Genomic DNA, 18,831 nt, shown 5'->3' with positions numbered 1-18,831 from the left:
GATGGGGGTGTAGCTCAGAGGTAGAGTGCCCGTGGGTTCCATCCCCAGCACCACAATACATACATATTAATTAAAAAGGGGATCTGGGTGTGTGGCTTCGTATAATGTCCTTGGGTTCAATGCCCAGTGCCAAAAGTAAAAATAAGAAGAGCTGGTTACAGCTCAGAAGCAGAGTTTCCTTTGATTCTGTCCCAGTACAAAAAACAAGGTAGACTACGTCAATTTGAAAGGCAAAATTACAAGAGACTGGGTACAGTGGTGCATGCCTATAATCCAGCTACTCTGGAGGCTGAGGCAGGAGATTCATAAATTTGATCATGCTAGCAGGTGCAAGACCCTGGGTTTTATCCTCAGTAAAAAAAAAGAGAGAGAGAGCCGGGCATGGTGGTGCACGCTTGTAATCCCTGTACTTGGGAGGCTGAGACAGGAGGATCACGCAAGTTCAAAGCCAGCCTCAGCTAGTGAGGCTCTCGGCAACTTATTGAGATCCTGTTTCCAAATAAAATATAAAATAGGTCTGGGAGTGTAGCCCAGAGGTAAAAAGCCCCTGGATTCTATCCCCAGTACCAAAAAAAAAAAAAAAAGAGGGAGAGAGAGAGAGAAAGAGAAGGAAATCTGTGGGCAGTGGAGATCATGCAAAGAAAATTAGATACATAATTCAAAGTCTAATTATACCCTGATGCAAATTTATGTTGACTGAATTTCAGCTTGCTCAGGAGGCCTTGGCAACAGGTGTACAATATCAGCCTAGTTCTGGGGGCCGGAAAGTAACCATGTCAGTGGACCTACGTAACAGTGGTACCACGACTAGACTCAGCCCCTGGAAGGCTCAGTCCAGCTCACACTGGCTCATTCACTCTAGAACAGTATGGAAGGCCTTCTCTAAGGCCCACACCCTGCGTAAAGACTCCTGGGCTTCGCTAGATAAATCCCCTAGGAAAGGAAGGGTGACCGTGTCCGCGGGTTTTCAGAGGACCTTGGAATGAAGAGCGCAGGGACCTGCCCTCCTGGTGGGCCGTGGGCAGCTGGACCTGGCGGCCAGTGGCAGGCCCCTTCCCACCCGCCGCCCGTGTCTTCTTTCCCTCACGACTCCCCTTCTCTCTAAGTCTAACCCTGCCAGCTGTGCCCTTGACGCTGCCGGGCCCTGCCTGGCTCAGCAGATTGTTTGCACATGTTTATCCTCCCCCCCCAGCGGGTGCCTCTCCTTGCCCCTGGCTCCTGCCCTCTTGGTTCCCAGCTCGCAGGCATTGGCCCTCGTCTGTCGCCAAGTCGTCCCACTTCCGACTTTGAAGTGTTTCTTACAGCGCTGGAGCAAGCGCAGTGCGGCTGGACCAGCCCTCGGGAATGTGGGAACTGGATCCAGGATGTGTCTGCGTGTGGATGGCAGCGTGAAGCAACCTCTGACTCAGTCGTTTTGTTCATTGTTTAATAAACTTTTTTTTTTGTACTGGGGATTGGACTCTGGCATTCCACCTCCTAGATGTGCACCTAGCCCTTTTATAACTCTGTGTGTGTGTGTGTGTGTGTGTGTGTGTGTGTGTGTGTTACTGGGACGGAACCCAGGAGCATTCTACCTCCAAGCTACAACCCCAGCCCTATTTTATCTTTATTTATTTATTTTGGGAACTGGGGACGGTTGAGAGACACCCCCAGCCCTAATTTCTTCTTTTTTTTTTTTCTTTTGCGGTGCTGAGGATGGAACCCAGGGGCATTCTACCTCCGAGCTACACCCCCAGCCCTATTTTTTTTTTCAGCTTTATAACTTTTATTTGGCTTTCCGTGGTTAGTTCTCATGCATTTGACTGTCTGCAGATTTTTGAAGGTGGTAACGGGAACGTAGGTGACCAAGGTGTAAAGTTTGTTGGGTGAATCATCATCCTCATCCCGCTTTCTGGACAATCGCGCACGAATCCGATATGGCGCGTTCCTGATTCCTTTGGCCCAGACGGCTTTGTTGAGCCTGGTATCGATCCGCACATCTGGAGTCCCCATCTCCCTCATGGCAAATTTCTGGATCTCCTTGAGTGCCCAAGGGGCACGCTTCTTGAAACCCAGTCCGTGGATGCGCTTGTGAATACTGATGGTGCACCCCCGCGTCACCACCTCGTTGATGGCAGAATGCCCCTTCTTCTTCTCGCCACCCTTTTTTGCTGGAGCCATTTTGCCAGGCCCAAGTTGGAAAGGAAGAGGGCAATGGATTGTCTTTATTTTTTATTTTGAAACGGTCTCACTGAGTTGCAAGGGCCTCGCTAAGTAGCTGAGGCTGGCAGTGAACCTCGATTCTCCTGTCTCAGTCTCCCGAATGCTGGGATGACAACCTATTCCTGGCTGGCTCACATGATTTTTACACCATAGGTCTTCCAATTTAGGAAGGTGAGGGTAAGCACAAGATTTATTACACCTAGCATAAGCAAGATAGAGAAAGCAAAAAAAAAAAAAAAAGCCATTAAATCACAAGCCACACCTCATTCTGTAAATGGCCCAGAAAGAGGCTCTCACTTATTCACCTTAGGGAGAGCTCCTGGGTGGTGACTCCAGGCTCTCCAGATTGTTTAGGGAACAGTTCCATTTACTTAAAAAAAAAAAAAAAAAAGGCTGGTCTTGTCTTTATTTTTTTTTGGGGGGGGGTTACTGGGGATGGAACCCAGAGGCTTTCTACCTCTGGGCTATACTCCCAAGACCTTTATATATATATATATATATTTTTTTTTTTTTTTTTTTTTGAAACAGGGTCTCACTAAGTTGCTGAGAGCCTCACTAAGTAGCTGAGGCTGGCTTCGAACCTGTGCAATCCTCCTGTCTCAGCCTCTCAAGTGCAGGGATTACAAGCGTGTGCCACCACGCCCGGCCTGAGGCTGGCTTTGAATATGTGCAATCCTCCATCTCAGCCTCCCAAACTCGGTGATTACAGGTATGCATCACCACACCTGGCTGGCTGGCTTGCTTATTTATTTATTTATTTATTTATTTTTGCGGTACTGGGGATGGAACCCAGGGGCATTCAACTTCTGATCTACACACTGGGCCATACTTTTTATTCTTTATTTTGAAACAGGGTCTCACTGAATCGCAAAGGGCCTCACTAACTAGTAGCTGAGGCTGTCCTCGAACTGTGATCTCCTGTCTCAGCCTCCCAAATGCTAGGATTATAAGCATGCGCCACCACGCCTGGCTCCTTAAGTACAATTTAGTATATTATTTGTTTCTTCAGGCTTTTCTCATTCCATATCACCTTAAACCCAAACTCCTGGTTTTCGTTTTAAATCTGCTTGGTGATAGGTCGGGTCCCTCCCTTCCCCCACAAGACCCCGCAGCAGGGACAGGAGGCGGAACCCCGGAAGCCAGAGCGGGGATGCTGCGAGACTCCAGACGTCACGGGGCAGACTCTAGACATCGCAAGACTACAGGTGTCACGAGAGGACCAGCATTCCCACGCCGCTAGCTCCACCCCAAGACCCCGGCTATATAAATACCCTCGCTTCCTCTCTGCTGCATGACTCTGCCGACCGCCTCGCTGATGGGTCATCGGTCCCTTCCTTCCCCCACGGTTGGCAGATCTCACCCGAAGGTGCCAGCTGATTAAAGAGTCCTTTAATAACTTGGCTGATGTTTGCCTCCTTCACGACCCCCAACTCAATGCCAACATTACACTTGGGAGCAGGCGTGATGCCAAGTGCCTGTAATCCCAGTATTTGGCAGACTGAGACAGGTTCAAGGCCGGCCTCGGCAATTTAGTGAGACACTATTTCAAAGTTTAAAAAAAATGCCGGGCATGGTGGTGCACGCTTGTAATCCCAGAGTTTGGGAGGCTGACACCGGAGGATCGCAGTTCATGGACAGCCTCAGCTACTTAGGCCCTCTGCAACTCAGTGAGACCCGGTTTCAAAATAAAGAATAAAAAATAGGGCAGGGAGTATAGCTCGGAGGTTGAATGTCCCTGGATTCCATCCCCAGACCCGCAAAAAAATAAAAATAAAAAATAAAAAAATACTGATACACAAGGATCCCAGGTTCGTGAGCAGCCTCATCAACTTAGTGAGGCCCTCTGCACCTTAGGGACCCCATTTGAAAATAAAATACAATGAAATAGGGCAGGAGGTGTAGTGTAGAGGGAGGTTATCCCTGGGTCCAGTCCTCAGTACTAAAAACAGAAAGCTGCATGGATCATTCTGCTTTCTACCCTGCTCCTGCTCCTCGTCCAGGATGGCTGTGAGTGCCACACGGTGGACCTGCTGGCCCTGTTTCCAAGAGCATGCGGTGGCCAGGCGTGGAGGTGCATGTTTGTCATCCCAGTACTTGGGGGGCTGAGACAGGAGGATCGCAGTTTGTGGCCAGCCTCAGCTACTTAGTGAGGCCCTCTGCAACTCAGTGAGATCCTATTCCAAAATAAAGAATAAAAAATAGGGCTGGTGGCGTGGCTCAGAGTTAGAATGTCCCTAGGTTCAATCCTCAGTACCACAAAAAAAAACCCTCCTGCTTCTTCCTGCGTCCTGTTACTATCTAGTCTCCGCAAGTAGCTGCAGAAATACTGTCCCTGCCAGCCTCAGAAATGGAGTGAAGTTCTCTGCAATTTAGCAAGACACTGTTTCAAAATACAAAATAGTGTGGGGTGTGGTGGCCCACGCTTGTAATCCCAGCATTTGGGAAGCTGAGACAGGAGGATCACGGTTCACAGACAGCTACTTAGGCCCTTTACAATCAGTGAGACCCTGTTTTCAAATAAAGAATAAAAGCAGGGCGTGGTGGCGCACGCTTATAATCCCAGCATTTGGGAGGCTGAGACCGGAGGATCGCGGTTCGTGGCCAGCCTCAGCTACTTAGTGAGGTCCTCCATAACTTAGTGAGAAACCTGTTTCAAAATAAAGAATAAAAAAGAGCTAGAATGCCCCTGGGTTCCATCCTCGGTACCGAAAATAAATAAATAAATAAATAAAGCTCGGGGTGTAGCTCAGAGGTAGAATGTCATTGGGTTCCATCCCCAGCACCACAAACCCAAACCAAACCTCCTGCCCTGGCTCCTTTCTAACCCAGCCGGAAGCGCAGGCTGTGGAAGGCGCAACAGGACCCGACCCGTCCATCCTTCCTTTTCACTCTGCCCCCAGGCCTGCTGCCTCTTCTACAGGAATGCTCTTCCCTAGAAAAACAACCGGCCTCAGTCTCCACCCTCCCTTCAAGTTTCCACCACGGTTCAGTGAGCTCCCCCTGTCTTACCCTAAATTAAACTAAAACTCAGCCTTGCTGTACCGCTTCCCTCCAGAGCACGCTGACCTCCTCACCTACTGCAAATTTTGCCCCCTTGTCTCACTTGTCTATCTCTTCCAATTCTACGAAAGCAGGCAGATATCCGTGCCTGTCTTGCTTCCCAGAGACATCACAGGGCCCGCCGTACAGCAGGCACGCAGGCCCTCAGGTTTTTCCCCAGCGTCTCCCTGGAGACACTGCTCCACCGGGCAGCCCCTCAAATAGAAGGTGGTCACGGTTTCACCATTCGCTCGTGAGTCTCCGGTCTGCCAGGTGTGGTGGCTCACGTTTGTAATCCCAGCAGTGAGGCCCTCTGCAACTCAGTGAGAACTTGTTTCAAAATAAAGAATAAAAAATAGGGCTGGGGGTGTAGTTTGGAGGTAGAAGGCCCCTGGGTTCCATCCCTAGTACTGAAAAAAAAAAAAAAAAGTCTCTGGGCCAGTGTGGTTGGTTTTAGATCCCAAGCTGCCCCTGACCTTTATTTTGAAACAGGGTCTCACTGAATTGCAAAGGTTATCATTAAGTACCTGAGACTGTTTGTGAACCATGATCCTCCTGTCTCAGCCTCTCAATGCTGGAATTACAAGCATGCACCACCATGCCCGGCTTCTGGGGCTTTACATACTTCTCCAAGTCCCAGAGGCAGATTTCTGGGCTTTGCATGGTGTATTTGTCTTTGTTTTTGTTTTGTTAGTGGTGGTGGTTTTTTTTTTTTTTTTTTTTTTTTTGCGGGTCTGGGGATGGAACCCAGGGCCATTCAACCTCTGAGCTACACCCCCTGCCCTATTTTTCTATTCTTCATTTTGAAACAGGGTCTCACTGAGTTGCAGAGGGCCTAAGTAGCTGAGGCTGGCCGCGAACCGCGATCCTCCGGTCTCAGCCTCCCAAATGCTGGGATGACAAGTGTGCGCCCCACCCCAGGCTGCATGGTGTATTTGCACAGTCCTTGAGACACTTTCCTGAACTCCAGGAAATCTGGGATTGTTTATCAGCAGAAACAACTGGAGTCTCCTGAAGCCCCGTCAGCTCAGGAGGCTTCTAATCCCATTATCACTTGACATTCGGGAGATCCGGTTTTCCCAGGAGTTTGGGAAGTTAACATCTGTTGCCATACAGAAAATGGCCCTGGCTTGGCCCTAGTCTGCCTGCTGTTTTCCACCTTCTAATTTATGACCCGTCCCCCACTGCCAGTGGCCTCTTTACAAGCCTCCCCACCACCATCCCCCGGCCCTCGGGTGGCCCCAGGGTCTCCCTGATCGTAAAGTTGAGGAAACAGACTTCTGGTCTAGTCTGCACACAGCCTTTGGGGCCGAAGAGAGGGAGGAGACAATCCCAGCATCCAAAGCAAGTCTAAAGAAGGAAAAGAAAGGAAGGAGGTGCTGGGGGAGGCTGCGGAGGAAGAGGATTCCAATGTCACTGCCCCAGGGGAGCTTCTCCCCGCAGGGTATGAATTGTGCAATGTGGAAAGGAAGCTGGGTGCCTACAACTCAGCCGTTCTGTATTAATTAATTTATTTATTTATTGCAGTACTGGGAATGCCACCACACCCATCATTTTTTTTTTTTTTTTTTTTGCGGTACTGGGGATGGATCTCAGGAGCATTCTACCTCCGGGCTATAGCCCCAGCCCTATTTTTTTTATCCTTTATTTTGAAATAGGGCCTCACTAAGTTGCAGAGGGCCTCAGTAAGTAGCTGAGGCTGTCTGTGAACCATGATCCTCCTTCTGTCTTAGCCTCCCAAATGCTGGGGTTACAAGCTGGTACCACCACGCCTGGCTCTATTTTTATATTTATTTATTTATTTATTTATTTATTTATTTATTTATTTACGGTACTGGGGGTGAAACCCAGGAACATTCTACCTCCAAGCTGACATTGGGTGGCTCAGGTCCTTCAGATAATGTTTAATCACAGTAATAACCTACTCTGGTCAACCTAGAGAAAGCTTCCTGGTCCTTCTTTTTACTCATGGGTGAAAGATATTTGGCGCATCCCCCTGTCGCACAGAGACACGCGGAGATCCATAATATGATATGGATGGCTTTATTCGTGGGAGGTCGGCCTCCAGCCCCCGCGTGCACGTGGGGGCTGGTGAAGGAGAGTGGTCTCTCCATCTCTGTCGGGCTCCCCTCCGAACTCTGAACTCGCTTCTTCCAGACTGGGAGGCGGGAGGCGTGGTCCCCTCTCGGAATCACCGGGCTCCGCCTCCTAGCTTCCCGCCCTGCCCCTTTGTGGGGCAGGGGCAGCTCTAACCTTTCAATGGGCAGTTCAGGCTTAGAGTAGGTAAAGAAACCCATAGTTGTTACGAGCATACAAAATATGTGTCAAAAATGTTGTGAGTATATGAAATACATGTCAGGATATAGGTATAGTATACGGACAGATGGACTGGCCAGATATGCAAAGAAGGGCAGAAGAAGGATGTAACTGACATGCCCAAGACAAATTAACAGACACACACCCTGGGCACACATTCATAGTATGAAACAGCTGGGAAAGCAAGATGACAGTTGAAGCAATGGACCTATGTAATCAGTGACATCAATTCAGGGTATTTATGACCTGGCAAATGGCCAGACCAGTGGCTCTGACCCACTGTCTATGAGGCTGAAAGCTAGCCCGGCCAGGGGAGGGGCTGCCAGACGATTCCTCTAGATGACAGTTGGGCTCATCCCCGTCTGATTCTCCAGACATCGAGCTCTGCACCTTGACCATCGACAATAGCTGTGACAGCAATCCTGAACCTAGGTTACCGCGGAGACCCGTTTGCCTCAGGTAACCAAATGCTATCTGGCCAATGGCTTAGAGGATGGGAGTGTAATGAGTATTGTAAAATAACTGAGTATTCATGAAAGGAATTAAGTGTGACCCATCAATCTCGCCACTGTGTCAATATGACTCATAACAATAGTCCAGCACAAAACCATCTTTTTTTTTTTTTTTTTTTTTTGGTACTGGGGATTGAGCCCAGGGGCATTCTACCTCCAAGCTACACTCTCAGAGCCCCTACTTTTTATTCTATATTTTGAAAGGGTCTCACTGAGTGTAAATGGCCTCACTAAGTAGCTGAAGCTGTCCATGAACTGTGATCCTCCTGTCTCAGCCTCCCAAATGCTGGGATGACAAGCATGCGCCACCACGCCCGGCTTCTGAGGCTTTTGATCATTAAAACAAAATGCAAGCCGGGCGTGGTGGCGCATGCTTGTCATCCCCGCGCTTGGGAGGCTGAGACAGGAGGATCGCACAGTTTCGAAGCCAGCTTCAGCTACTTTGTGAGGGTCTCAGCAACTTAGTGAGACTCTGTTTCCAAATAAAGTATAAAATAGGTCTGGGAGTATAGCCTGGAAGTAGAAAAGCCCCTGGGTTCCACCTCCAGTACCACCAAAAAATTAAAAAAATTTTTAAAAATAACATGAAGGACAGAGAGAGAGGTACTCTGCATTGTAACAGCTGCTGCTCCTCCTGCCTGAGTGCCTACCAAGGCTCTGACTACTTTTTACATTTTGAAAATTAATACCAAAGCAATTTTCTAATACCAGCACAGATATAAATATTGGTAAAAATTAGGTTAAAATGATTTGGGTAAGCCAGGCGTGGTGACGCATGCTTGTAATCCCAGTACTTGGGATTCTGAGACAGGAGGATCAGGTTTGTGGCCAGCCTCGGCTACTTAGTGAAGTTTCTGCAACTTAGTGGAAACCCTGTTTCAAAATAAAGAATAAAAACCAGGGCTGGGGTGTAGTTTGGGAGTAGAATGCCCCTGGGTTCAATCCTCAGTACCACCAAAAAACGAATTTGGGGCTGGAGAACCTCACGCCTCAAATCTTGTGTTAACTACCCACTTCTTCCCTGAAGGTGCCCACTGAGAGCTGTACATAGAAGACACCAGCTGCGAGCAGCCCTTGGCCACATCAGAGCCGTTTCCAGTGAGTGATCTAGGCTCTACCCAGGAAAAATTATTTGTTCAAACCAGGAATTCTTTGAAGACAGACCAAAGCAACCGAGAAGTGGCAAAGTTGGTGTGGGGGGCACAGCGTCCCCACACCTGGTGTGTGTACCAATATTGGGAAGAGGCTTCAAAATGTATTAATGAACCAGTATTGGGAAAGATTTTCAATTTTTCTTTTTTTTCTTTTTGGTGGTACTGGGGTTCCTGGAAGCCCTTCTACCTCTGGGCTACACTCCCAGACCTATTTTTTTTATATATTTTTATTTGGAAACAGGGTCTCTTAAGCCAGCGCGGCTGGCTTCGAACCTGCGCGATCCTCCTGTCTCCACCTCCCAAGCGTGGGGATTACAAGCGTGCGCCACCACACCCGGCTCAATTTTTCAAATGTATCTTTGGTAGTAAAGAAGCCAGGAGCTTCAGACAAAGAAGGTGCAGGATTCCAGGGACCAAGAGAGATTAGCAAGACAACAGAGATAGGTTTAGGGCTGTGAGGAGCCATTAAGACTTTCCCCTAGATTAATGTCTCTGACTCAGCTGACTGTCCTTCTCCCAGAGTCAACAAGGTTTGGGGAGAAGATCAGGTGGCGATGGCACGAGGATATTGATTAATCTACCTGTATGTGCTTTGGATTGGTCTGTATTGTATTCCGGTGGTGATAGCACGAGAATGTTGATTGACCTGTAACTGTGTATAAGTACTCTGGAAAAACAAACCCAGCGTCGGCGCAATAAAGATGAGATTGACCCAGAAGTAGGCGTCAGCGCAATGGAGAATACTGACCCAGGTGTAGTTGTCAACCCGTAGGAAATATTGACCCAAGAACAGGGGTCAGCCAGTAGAGATAGTAGGCTGGTGGCTCCCCCACATTAAAATAAATTAAATATTCTGAGAATCAGGTTTTTAGAATTAAAAATTCTTCGTCCTCACACCTCTCTTCAGAACCCATACTCTTGCTGGCTGGCTCCAGCACAGGGCCTTTTCCATTATAAAGATAAGATTTCCCAAGGAAGTGGAAGTATGCCATGAACCTTCAGGAGAACCCACACTTCGATAATCATGAGAGGATGCCGTGATGATCGATTCATACATTTGGGGGCTTAGGGCAACAGGACAGACCTGCAGGAAGGAATCCCCACATCAAAAGACTGGCCCCAGAGGAGGCAGATCTTTGTGGGTTAGGAGACTGGCTATAAGATTACTCTGGGTCCAGAAATCTTCAGTGAATTCGTTCGAAACCCCCCTCCCCATGACATTCCTGAATATCATGGGGCTGTAACTGTCTTCTGCATTTCTATCTTTTTTAAAATTAATTAATTAATTAATTTATGGTGGTACTGGGGTTTCTGGAAGCCATTCTACCTCTGGGCTACACTCCCAGACCTATTTTATATTTTTTTATTTGGAAACAGGGTCTCTTAAGCCAGCACTGCTGGCTTTGAACCTTCCCGATCCTCCTGTCTCCGCCTCCCAAGCACGGGGATTACAAGCGTGCGCCACCACGCCCGGCTATTTCTATCTTTTTAATAAACTCATTTAAATCTTCAGCAAAAGTCCAGGCTATTACATATCTATCCTTAGCTCAGGACAAGAACCTGCGGTTTTATGGGAATAGTCTTGGGGAGCCTAACAAAGGTCCCCAGGGACAGTTCTCCCAAACCGTAACAGTGTGTGCACCCAGGGCCTGGAGAGGCGCACCCTTAGCTGGAGAGGCCCGTGGCAGGGACTTCCAGAGCCATGGTTACTGTGCCTGGCAGATCTTTCTAGCTACAAGACAACAAAAGACTCAGTGTGCCTGGGATCGCAACGTGCCCGGAATCTGGGTATTGGGAGACTAAGACAAGAGGATCACAGGTTCATGGCCAGCCTCAGCAACGTAGTGAGGGCCTGTTTCTAAATAAAATAATAAAATAGGGCTAGAGGTGTAACTCAGAGGTAGCATGCCCCTGGGTTCAATTCCCAACACACACACACACACACACACACACACACACACACACACAGGCTTGGTGAGCCCCTTTTCAGCCCCCAAATGTATCTTATCTGTGTGTGTGTGTGTGTGTGTGTGTGTGTGTGTGTGTGTGTGTCTGGGGATGGAACCCAGAGGCCTTCTACCTTTGGGCTACACTCCCAGACCTGTTTTCTATTTTATTTGGAAACAGGGTCTCACTAAGTTGCTGAGGTCCTCACTAATTTGAGTGCTGGCTTCGAACCCACACAATCCTCCTGTCTCAGCCTCCCAAGTGCTGGGATTACAAGCATGTGCCACCACGCCCGGCTGGCTCCCCACCTGTGCTTTAGAAGCACTGGGCTCTGCACAGGTTGGTTGGTTTCCAGCAGGCCTTTAAGACAGCACAGCAGGGCACAACACACAGACCACCCCGTGTGTTCTTGTTAAACACACATCACAACACAGTTCCTGCCATCACAGCGGGTGGAGAATTACCAGGAGTTGGTGTGTCTGTTATAATTTTTGAATATACTAAATTTTTATAACATGAACACTTATGGAAAGGTTCAATTTCTTACAACTTACACAACAAGCTTTGCCCATATCTAGCTTCATGAATGTTACACTTCCCATGGAATTTAATTAAAAAGCCTTTGCAAAGAACAAGTTACAGGAGTGTTAGGTTCTGGACCCCCATATGGGACAGGGGCGGGGCTGACCCGCCTCCTTACCCTGCAAGTTCCCACGGAAAGCCACTCCCCTTTGATAAAAAGGGGAACGCGGCGATCTCGAGACACAGAAGCGTGTGGGACAGAGAGATTTCTGCACTCGTGGAAGGCTCTCTTCCACGCATCCCCCCTCACCCCCACCCCGCACCCGCGACACGGGGGTGGGGGAGGGAGCTGCCTGGGACTAATGGGCTGATCTAATAAAGACTTATGCCGCCTGCATGGCCGATCTCGCGTGTCTGTGGAACTCTTGCAACCATACAAGGAGAACATCTTGTTCTTTGCAGCAAATAAAAACTCAAACTCTATTTTATGCTGAAAAAGAAATGGAATATGTATAGATTTACCTTAAATGGGATTTGGGTCCCAAAAGGCTAATGCTTTTTTTTTTTTTTTTTTTATATCTAGGATTGAACCCAGGGGGGGGGGGCTCCTCCAAGCTACATCCCCAGCCCTGTTTTATTTTGTTTTATTTTGTTATTTTAGTTTACTTTTTTGTGGAACTGGGGATTGAACCCAAAGACATTCTACTTTTTTTTCTTTTTTCTTTTTCTTTTATGCGGGTCTGGGGATGGAACCCAGGGGCATTCTACCTTTGAGCTGCACCCCCAGCCCTATTTTTTATTCTTTATTTTGAAACCAGGTCTCACTGAGTTGCAGAGGGCCTCACTAAGTAGCTGAGGCTGTCCGCGAACTACGATCCTCCTGTCTCAGGCTCCCAATTGCTGGGATTACAAGCGTGTGCACCAAGCCTGGCATGATATTCTACTTTTGAGTTACACTGCCAGCCCAATTTTATTTCTTATTTGGAAACAGGTTCTTGCTAGGTTGATTGAAAAAACTCTTACTACTTGCTGAGGCTGTCCTCAAACCTGTGATCCTACTGTCTCAGCCTCCCAAGTACAGGGATTGCAGGCGTGTACCACCATGCTCAGCCCGTGTTTTATTATGTTTATTTATTTACTAAGGTACTGAGGATTGAACTCAAGGGCATTCTACCTCTGAGCTACATCCCCAGCCCTATTTTTGTGTGTGTATATAGTACTGGGGATGGAACCCAGGGGCATTCTACCTCAGAGCTACACCCCAGCCCTATTTATTTATTTATTTATTTGGTGGTACTGGGGGTGGAACCCAGGGGCTTTTCTACCTCCGAGCTATACTCCCAGACCTATTTTATACTTTATTTGGAAACAGGGTCTCACTAAGTTGCTGAGAGCCTAAGTAGCTGAGGCTGGCTTTGAACCTGTGTGATCCTCCTTTCTCAGTGAGGAGGTAGAAGGAAATAGGCAGATAGGGAAAAGGCCTCGGTAGAAAAAGCTCATTTCCTGAGTTTCCTGAGTTTCCTGAGGGGTGACAAATGCCTGAAACTCCAAAGGCTCAGAGATAAGAAGGCCAGAGCTTCACAAAGCCATCCTGAGTTTCCTAATCAACAAACCCACTGAGCAAGTCTGGCATTCCTGAAAGGAGACCCTTCAAAGGACTTGCAGATGCCCTATGCAAATTCTCCTTGGAATCCCAAAGTTACCCTCACCAAAAACGGACTTGCAAGCATGGACTAGGCTAGTCCGATGACAAATTGGGGACTTTCCCTCTCGGTACCCCCTCCCCTTTTGGGGAGCTGTTCTCTCTCACAGGTCGTGTTGGCCCTGAGAGAAGGCAGAGTGCATCTGAGAGCATGTGACCTGAGGCCTCTGCTGGACATCAAGGCTGGCCAGGCTCCTAGGGGTGACCTGTACCTCTTTTCTGGCAGATCACATGGCCACTTTTCTCTATTTCCCTTCTGGCAGATCGCGTGGACTCTGGAAGAAAGCAGCCTGCACCTGAAAGCAATTGGCTTGGGCTACTCTCAATACTGTCCTGAAGGCAGCTGCTGGACCCAGAGTTCCAGCCCCTTTGAGGGTGTTCAGCCACCCTTCTCCCCATTCCCTGCTGCTTCCATTAAACCTTTTACTCCCCTTCCTGAGGTCCGCGGGTGTCATTCTTCGCTTACCGTAGACAAGAACTCGTCTGGTTTCTTCTCAAGAAACCCCCGTTTCATCAGCCTCCCAAGTGCTGGGATTACAAGCGTGCACAACCACACCTGGTTCCCAGCCCTAATTTTTATTCTTTATTTTGAAACAGGGTCTCACTGAGTTACTAAGGGCCTAAGTAGCTGAGGCTGTCCAGGAACCGCGATCCTCTCAAGCCTCCCAAATGCTGGGATGACAAGCGTGCTCCACCACTTCTGGCCTAGTTTTTAATCTTTATTTTGAAACAGGGTCTCATTAAATTGCAGAGGGCCTCGCTAAGTAGCTGAGTTTGACTACAAACCCACAATCCTCCTGTCTCAGCTTCCCAAGTACTGAGATTACAAGCATGTACCACCGCGCCTGGCTCAGTTTTGCTTTTTATTTGGAAATGAAACGGGGGTTTCTTGAGAGAAAACCCGCGTTTCCTCAAGGTGAAACGGAGTTCCCTAAGAAGGGACTCGACATTTCTTACCAAGTTCTTGTCTACGGAGAGCGAAGAATGACACCCGCAGACCTCAGGAAGGGGAGTAGAAGGTTTATTGGAAACAGCAGGGACTGGGGTAAGGGTGGCTGAACACCCCCAAAGGGGCTGGAGCTCTGGGTCCAGCAGCTGCCTTCAGGACAGTATTGAGAGTAGCCCGAGCCGAATTGCCTTCAGGTGCAGGCTGCTTTCTTCCAGAGTCCACAGGATCTGCCAGAAGGGAATAGAGAAAAGTGGCCGAACACCCCATGGGGCGGTTGGAACTCCAGGGTCCAGTAGCTGCCTTCAGGTCACTACCCGAGTGTTGCCCAGCCAAGTGCTGTCAATTACAAACTACTTTCTCCCAGAGTTCACGCGATCTGCCAGAAAAGAGGTACAGGTCACCCCTAGGGGCCTGGCCAGCCTTGATGTCCAGCAGAGGCCTTCAGGTCACTACTCGAGAGTTACCCTGATACAATGTCCTCTTGATGCTATGCGAGATGCCTCCCATAAGGTGGTTAATTATGATAAGCTCAGGGAAATCACCCAGGGTCCAAACGAAAACCCAGCAGTTTTTCTTAACCGGTTGCGAGAGGCCCTTACACGCTATACCCGTCTAGATCCATCCTCTGAGGCAGGCTCGATCATATTGGCCACCCATTTCATTGGGCAAGCGGCTCCTGACATAAGAAAAAAGCTAAAGAAAGCTGAGGATGGCCCGCAGACCCCTGTTCGAGATTTGATGAACATGGCATTTATTTATTTATTTATTTTTTTATTTTTTATTGGTGCACTGTATTCATACATCATAGTAGGATACATACTTTTGTAGACATACTTGCACACTTTTCCCAGTCAGCCCCCACCCAATCTCCACCCCGTTCCCTCCCCATCCCTCCCTCCCATGCTTGGCTTAGTAGTTGACATCTAGTATTATGGCAATTTACCTAAAATTAAAAATGGTAATCTCACATAACAGTTTCATTTGTCTGATACCAAGCTTTTGATGACTTAAAGATGACATTTCAATATTTCTTTTTGCTTTCTTTCTTACCAGAGAATATTTTTTTTCTATTTTTTAGGTGAAACTATCATATATTTATATATTTATTTTTCAGAAAAAAATCTATCCTAATATGGAATATGGACTCTAGGTACCCAAAACGATCTTGAAAAAGAACAAAGCTAGAAGATATATATTTTCTGATTTCAAACCATATAAAGCTACAATAATTGAAACAGTGTAGTACTATTCTAAAGGCAGATATATAAACCATTGGAGTTAAATAAAAGCCTAGAGCTAAATTCTTCCCTATATTGTCAAGTTATTTTTGACAAGGTTTCCACGAACATTTGGCGGTGGAAATATTAATCTTTTAACTAAATATTGTTAAAAAATAATAATTACATGGAAAAGAATAAAGTTGGACCCTTACCTAATCCCATATACAAATATTAACTCAAAATAGATAAAAGACCTAAATATAAATCTTTTTTTTTTTTTTGCCCCTATGAAATACTTTATGGAAGACCTTTCCTAACTTCAGATCCTGTCACTGATTCAAAAACACAAGAAATGATTAAATATGTAATTAATTTGTTTTTTTTTTACAAATTTTTTTTTTTGGTGGTACTAGGGGTGAAATATAAATCTTAAGACTATAAACTTTTAGGAGAAAATCTGGGTCATTAAACCTCACAACATTGAAATTGGCAGTGATTTCTTGGTTATGATTTCAATGGCACAGGCAACAGAAGCGTATACAAACTCCCTAAAAAATAAAAAAAAAATATTGTATATCCAAAGACAATGTAAACAGAGTTAACAGTTACTAATAGAATGGGATAAAATATTTCCAATTGCTATATCTGAAGGTATATTAAGATTCCAACTAGAAATCCTAAAAATTAACAACAATAAAGGCAAACAATACCCTTTAGAGATAGGTAAAAGACTAACATAAATAATGAATCTCCACAGATAACCAATCTTAGTTGTCTGTTGGATGGAAAATCTTGTTTCTCTAGTTCTGGTGTGTGTTACCTATTTCTTCTTTGTAGTTAATCTCTTTGAGTATTTTCTCTAGCGCTGGTTTTGAAGACATAAATTCCTTCAGTTTCTGTTTGTCATGGAAGCTTCTTATTTCTCCATCTAATTTGATAGAAAGTTTTGCTGGGTAGGAAATTTTTGGCTGGAAGTTGTTTTCTTTCAGAATTAGGAATATGTTACTCCAAGCCCTTCTGGCTCTCATGACTTGGTTTGGGAAGTCTGGAGTGATTCTAATTGGTTTGCCTCTGAATGTCACTTGGCCCTTTGCTTTTGTTGCCTTTAAGATTCTCTGCTTGGCTTCCACATTGGTCATTTTGACAATTATGTGGCGTGGGGATCCTCTTCTCCGATCCTGTCTAAAGGGAGTTCTATAAGTTTCCTGGACCTGTGTATCAACCTCTTGCTCTATGTTTGGAAAATTTTCTGCTATTACTTCCTTGAAGAGATTGTTGATCCCTTTGGTTTCACTTTCTTTTCCCTCCTCTATTCCAATTATTCTTAGGTTAGCTCTCTTAAAATGGGCCCATATTTCTTCAATATCAGATTCCTGCTGTCGGATATTTTTTCTAGATTAGAAACTATGCGTTCATTTTTGGAGTGATCATCTTCTAAGAGTGAGATTCTGTTCTCCATGTGTTCTAATCGGTTGTTTGTGCTTTGAATTGAGACCTTTACTTTATTAATTGCATCCTTTATCTTTTTTGGCTCTCTCTGAGTTCTTTTCGAAGCACCTCTATTATTTCTACAGTTATTTTCCTGATTTGATCTTCTAGAAATCTCTGATTTTCAGTTTTATCAGGTTCTGATGTTGTGGGGTTGTGTGCATTCATTGCTCCAGTATTATTCCTCTTTCCCATGATTTTGGATGTTTGTGCCTTCTCTGGGTTCTTCCCTTGGGTCACTACGACTTCACTTAAGGTGTTCTGGATCTCGAGTCAGTAGTATCTCAGACCCCACTACTCCTTTACTGGGTTTTATCACAGAGTCTCCGACCCAGAGTCGATAGAGGCTGCTTTAGACTGTGGGAGGTGCCAGGTTGCACGTTCTCCTATGGTGTGATATCTCTGCCACCGCCCCTCCCCCACTGGGTCAAGTCCCAGGGAGTACAGTACTGGGATTTCTCCTCTGTGGCCCACAATTTGACTCACTGTTCTTGAGTGCGCAGATGTAGCTGTACTGGCCTCGCTGAATTCGCTGCTGCTGCCGCCGGTGGCAATATGGCGCCGCTGCTACACCCTCAGCTATGGGGCTGGCGTTTTCTTCTTGGTTTTGATTTCGACTCTGAATCCCTGCATCGTGTGCTGAGCTCAGCCACTGGGAGCTTTAGACGCTCTCTGCGTGGAGAAATCCCGCCTGGCTGTTCCGCAGTGGCTCCCCTCGGCTTGCTGTAGCCGTCCCGTGAATTCGCTGGTGCCACGGGCAGTATGGCGCTGCTGCCGCGTCTGCTGCGTCCTCGGGCGCGAGGCCGGTGTATCTCCTCTGTGGCTCTGTTCTCAGTCCGCTTTCTCTCTGGAGCCTGGTGATTTTTTGTTTCACTGGTGATGGTGTTTTCTGGCTATGAAAGGCTCTGATTTTGTGGTAATGGAGATTTGTTGTTAGCGGGGCAGCCCTGAGGCCGGAGGAGGAAGGGCAGCGCTCTGGGTGGCAAGCGCCACCCAGGAGAGGATGACAGTAAAGACAACCACCTCCAGGAGCCTGTTTCAGGTGTGGAGTAAATGGCCATTGGAAAGGCGAGTGTCCTTTAAAAAGCGGTGGACCTCAGGTACCTCACTACAGGGGGTCTACCCTTCTGGACAAGGACCCGCCGCTGGCCCTATTTGGTCTGACCAAGGACTGACAGCTCCTGGAATCCCTCGTCCTCCTTCCTCTATCTTCCTTGCTGGCCCAGGGTAACTACAGGTACAGGGTAAGCCAGTTTCCTCTTTGGTGGCCTGCTCGATCTTTCAGGCCTTAGTCTCCTTCTCAAATCTCGGTCCAGGGTGATGACGGCAAGGACAAATTCTCTTGCACGGTGTTGGGATCCACTAAACTTTGTTTCTTTTGACATAACACTCTTTGATGTTTATATTTTAGCAGGTCCACTTGTTTACATACTATGGTGCTCTCCCTCCTCGGATGCCAAATTGCCTAAGTATTAAACTTCTAAAATGGGTAACTGATGCTCCTAATGCAGTAACAGGTGTTTGACCAGACAAATCCATACTCACTCAAGGCTGAAAAGAGTGGTGTGGGTCTGCTTCGGGAGTTGCTGCTATTAATAACTCTGGTCTAATGAAAAACTGCTAACGGGGCGGTAGACGTTCTCCTCAGGAAAATGCTGCTATTTAAGTTAGTGACTATTTAAGTTAAGTTAGTGACTATTTAAGTTAAGATCTAGTGACTGCCTTGTATCTAAAAGAGCTCCTGCCCAGCCTGGGTTCTGCTCTCACAATTTTCTTTTTC

The 18,831-nt window shown here is 47.0% G+C and overlaps 1 protein-coding gene across 1 annotated transcript; it reads right to left on the bottom strand.

The window, feature by feature from the left end:
- Positions 1–1,153: 1,153 nt before the first annotated feature.
- LOC308263423 (large ribosomal subunit protein eL31-like) lies at positions 1,154–2,166 on the bottom strand (the record flags this gene model as incomplete). The annotated part of the gene is made up of 2 exons (XM_080696449.1): positions 1,764–2,166; positions 1,154–1,353 (listed from the first exon to the last, which is right to left on the bottom strand). The coding sequence occupies exons 1-2, from the start codon at positions 2,158–2,160 to the stop codon at positions 1,154–1,156; spliced, it is 597 nt and encodes a 198-aa protein (XP_080552575.1). The 5' UTR covers positions 2,161–2,166.
- Positions 2,167–18,831: the final 16,665 nt, after the last annotated feature.

The sequence above is a fragment of the Muscardinus avellanarius genome (assembly GCF_963383645.1).
Source record: "Muscardinus avellanarius genome assembly, chromosome: 5".
Lineage (NCBI taxonomy): Eukaryota > Metazoa > Chordata > Mammalia > Rodentia > Gliridae > Muscardinus > Muscardinus avellanarius.
The sequence above is the reverse complement of the archived record's forward strand: the minus strand, read 5'-3'. Positions and strand labels throughout refer to the sequence as shown.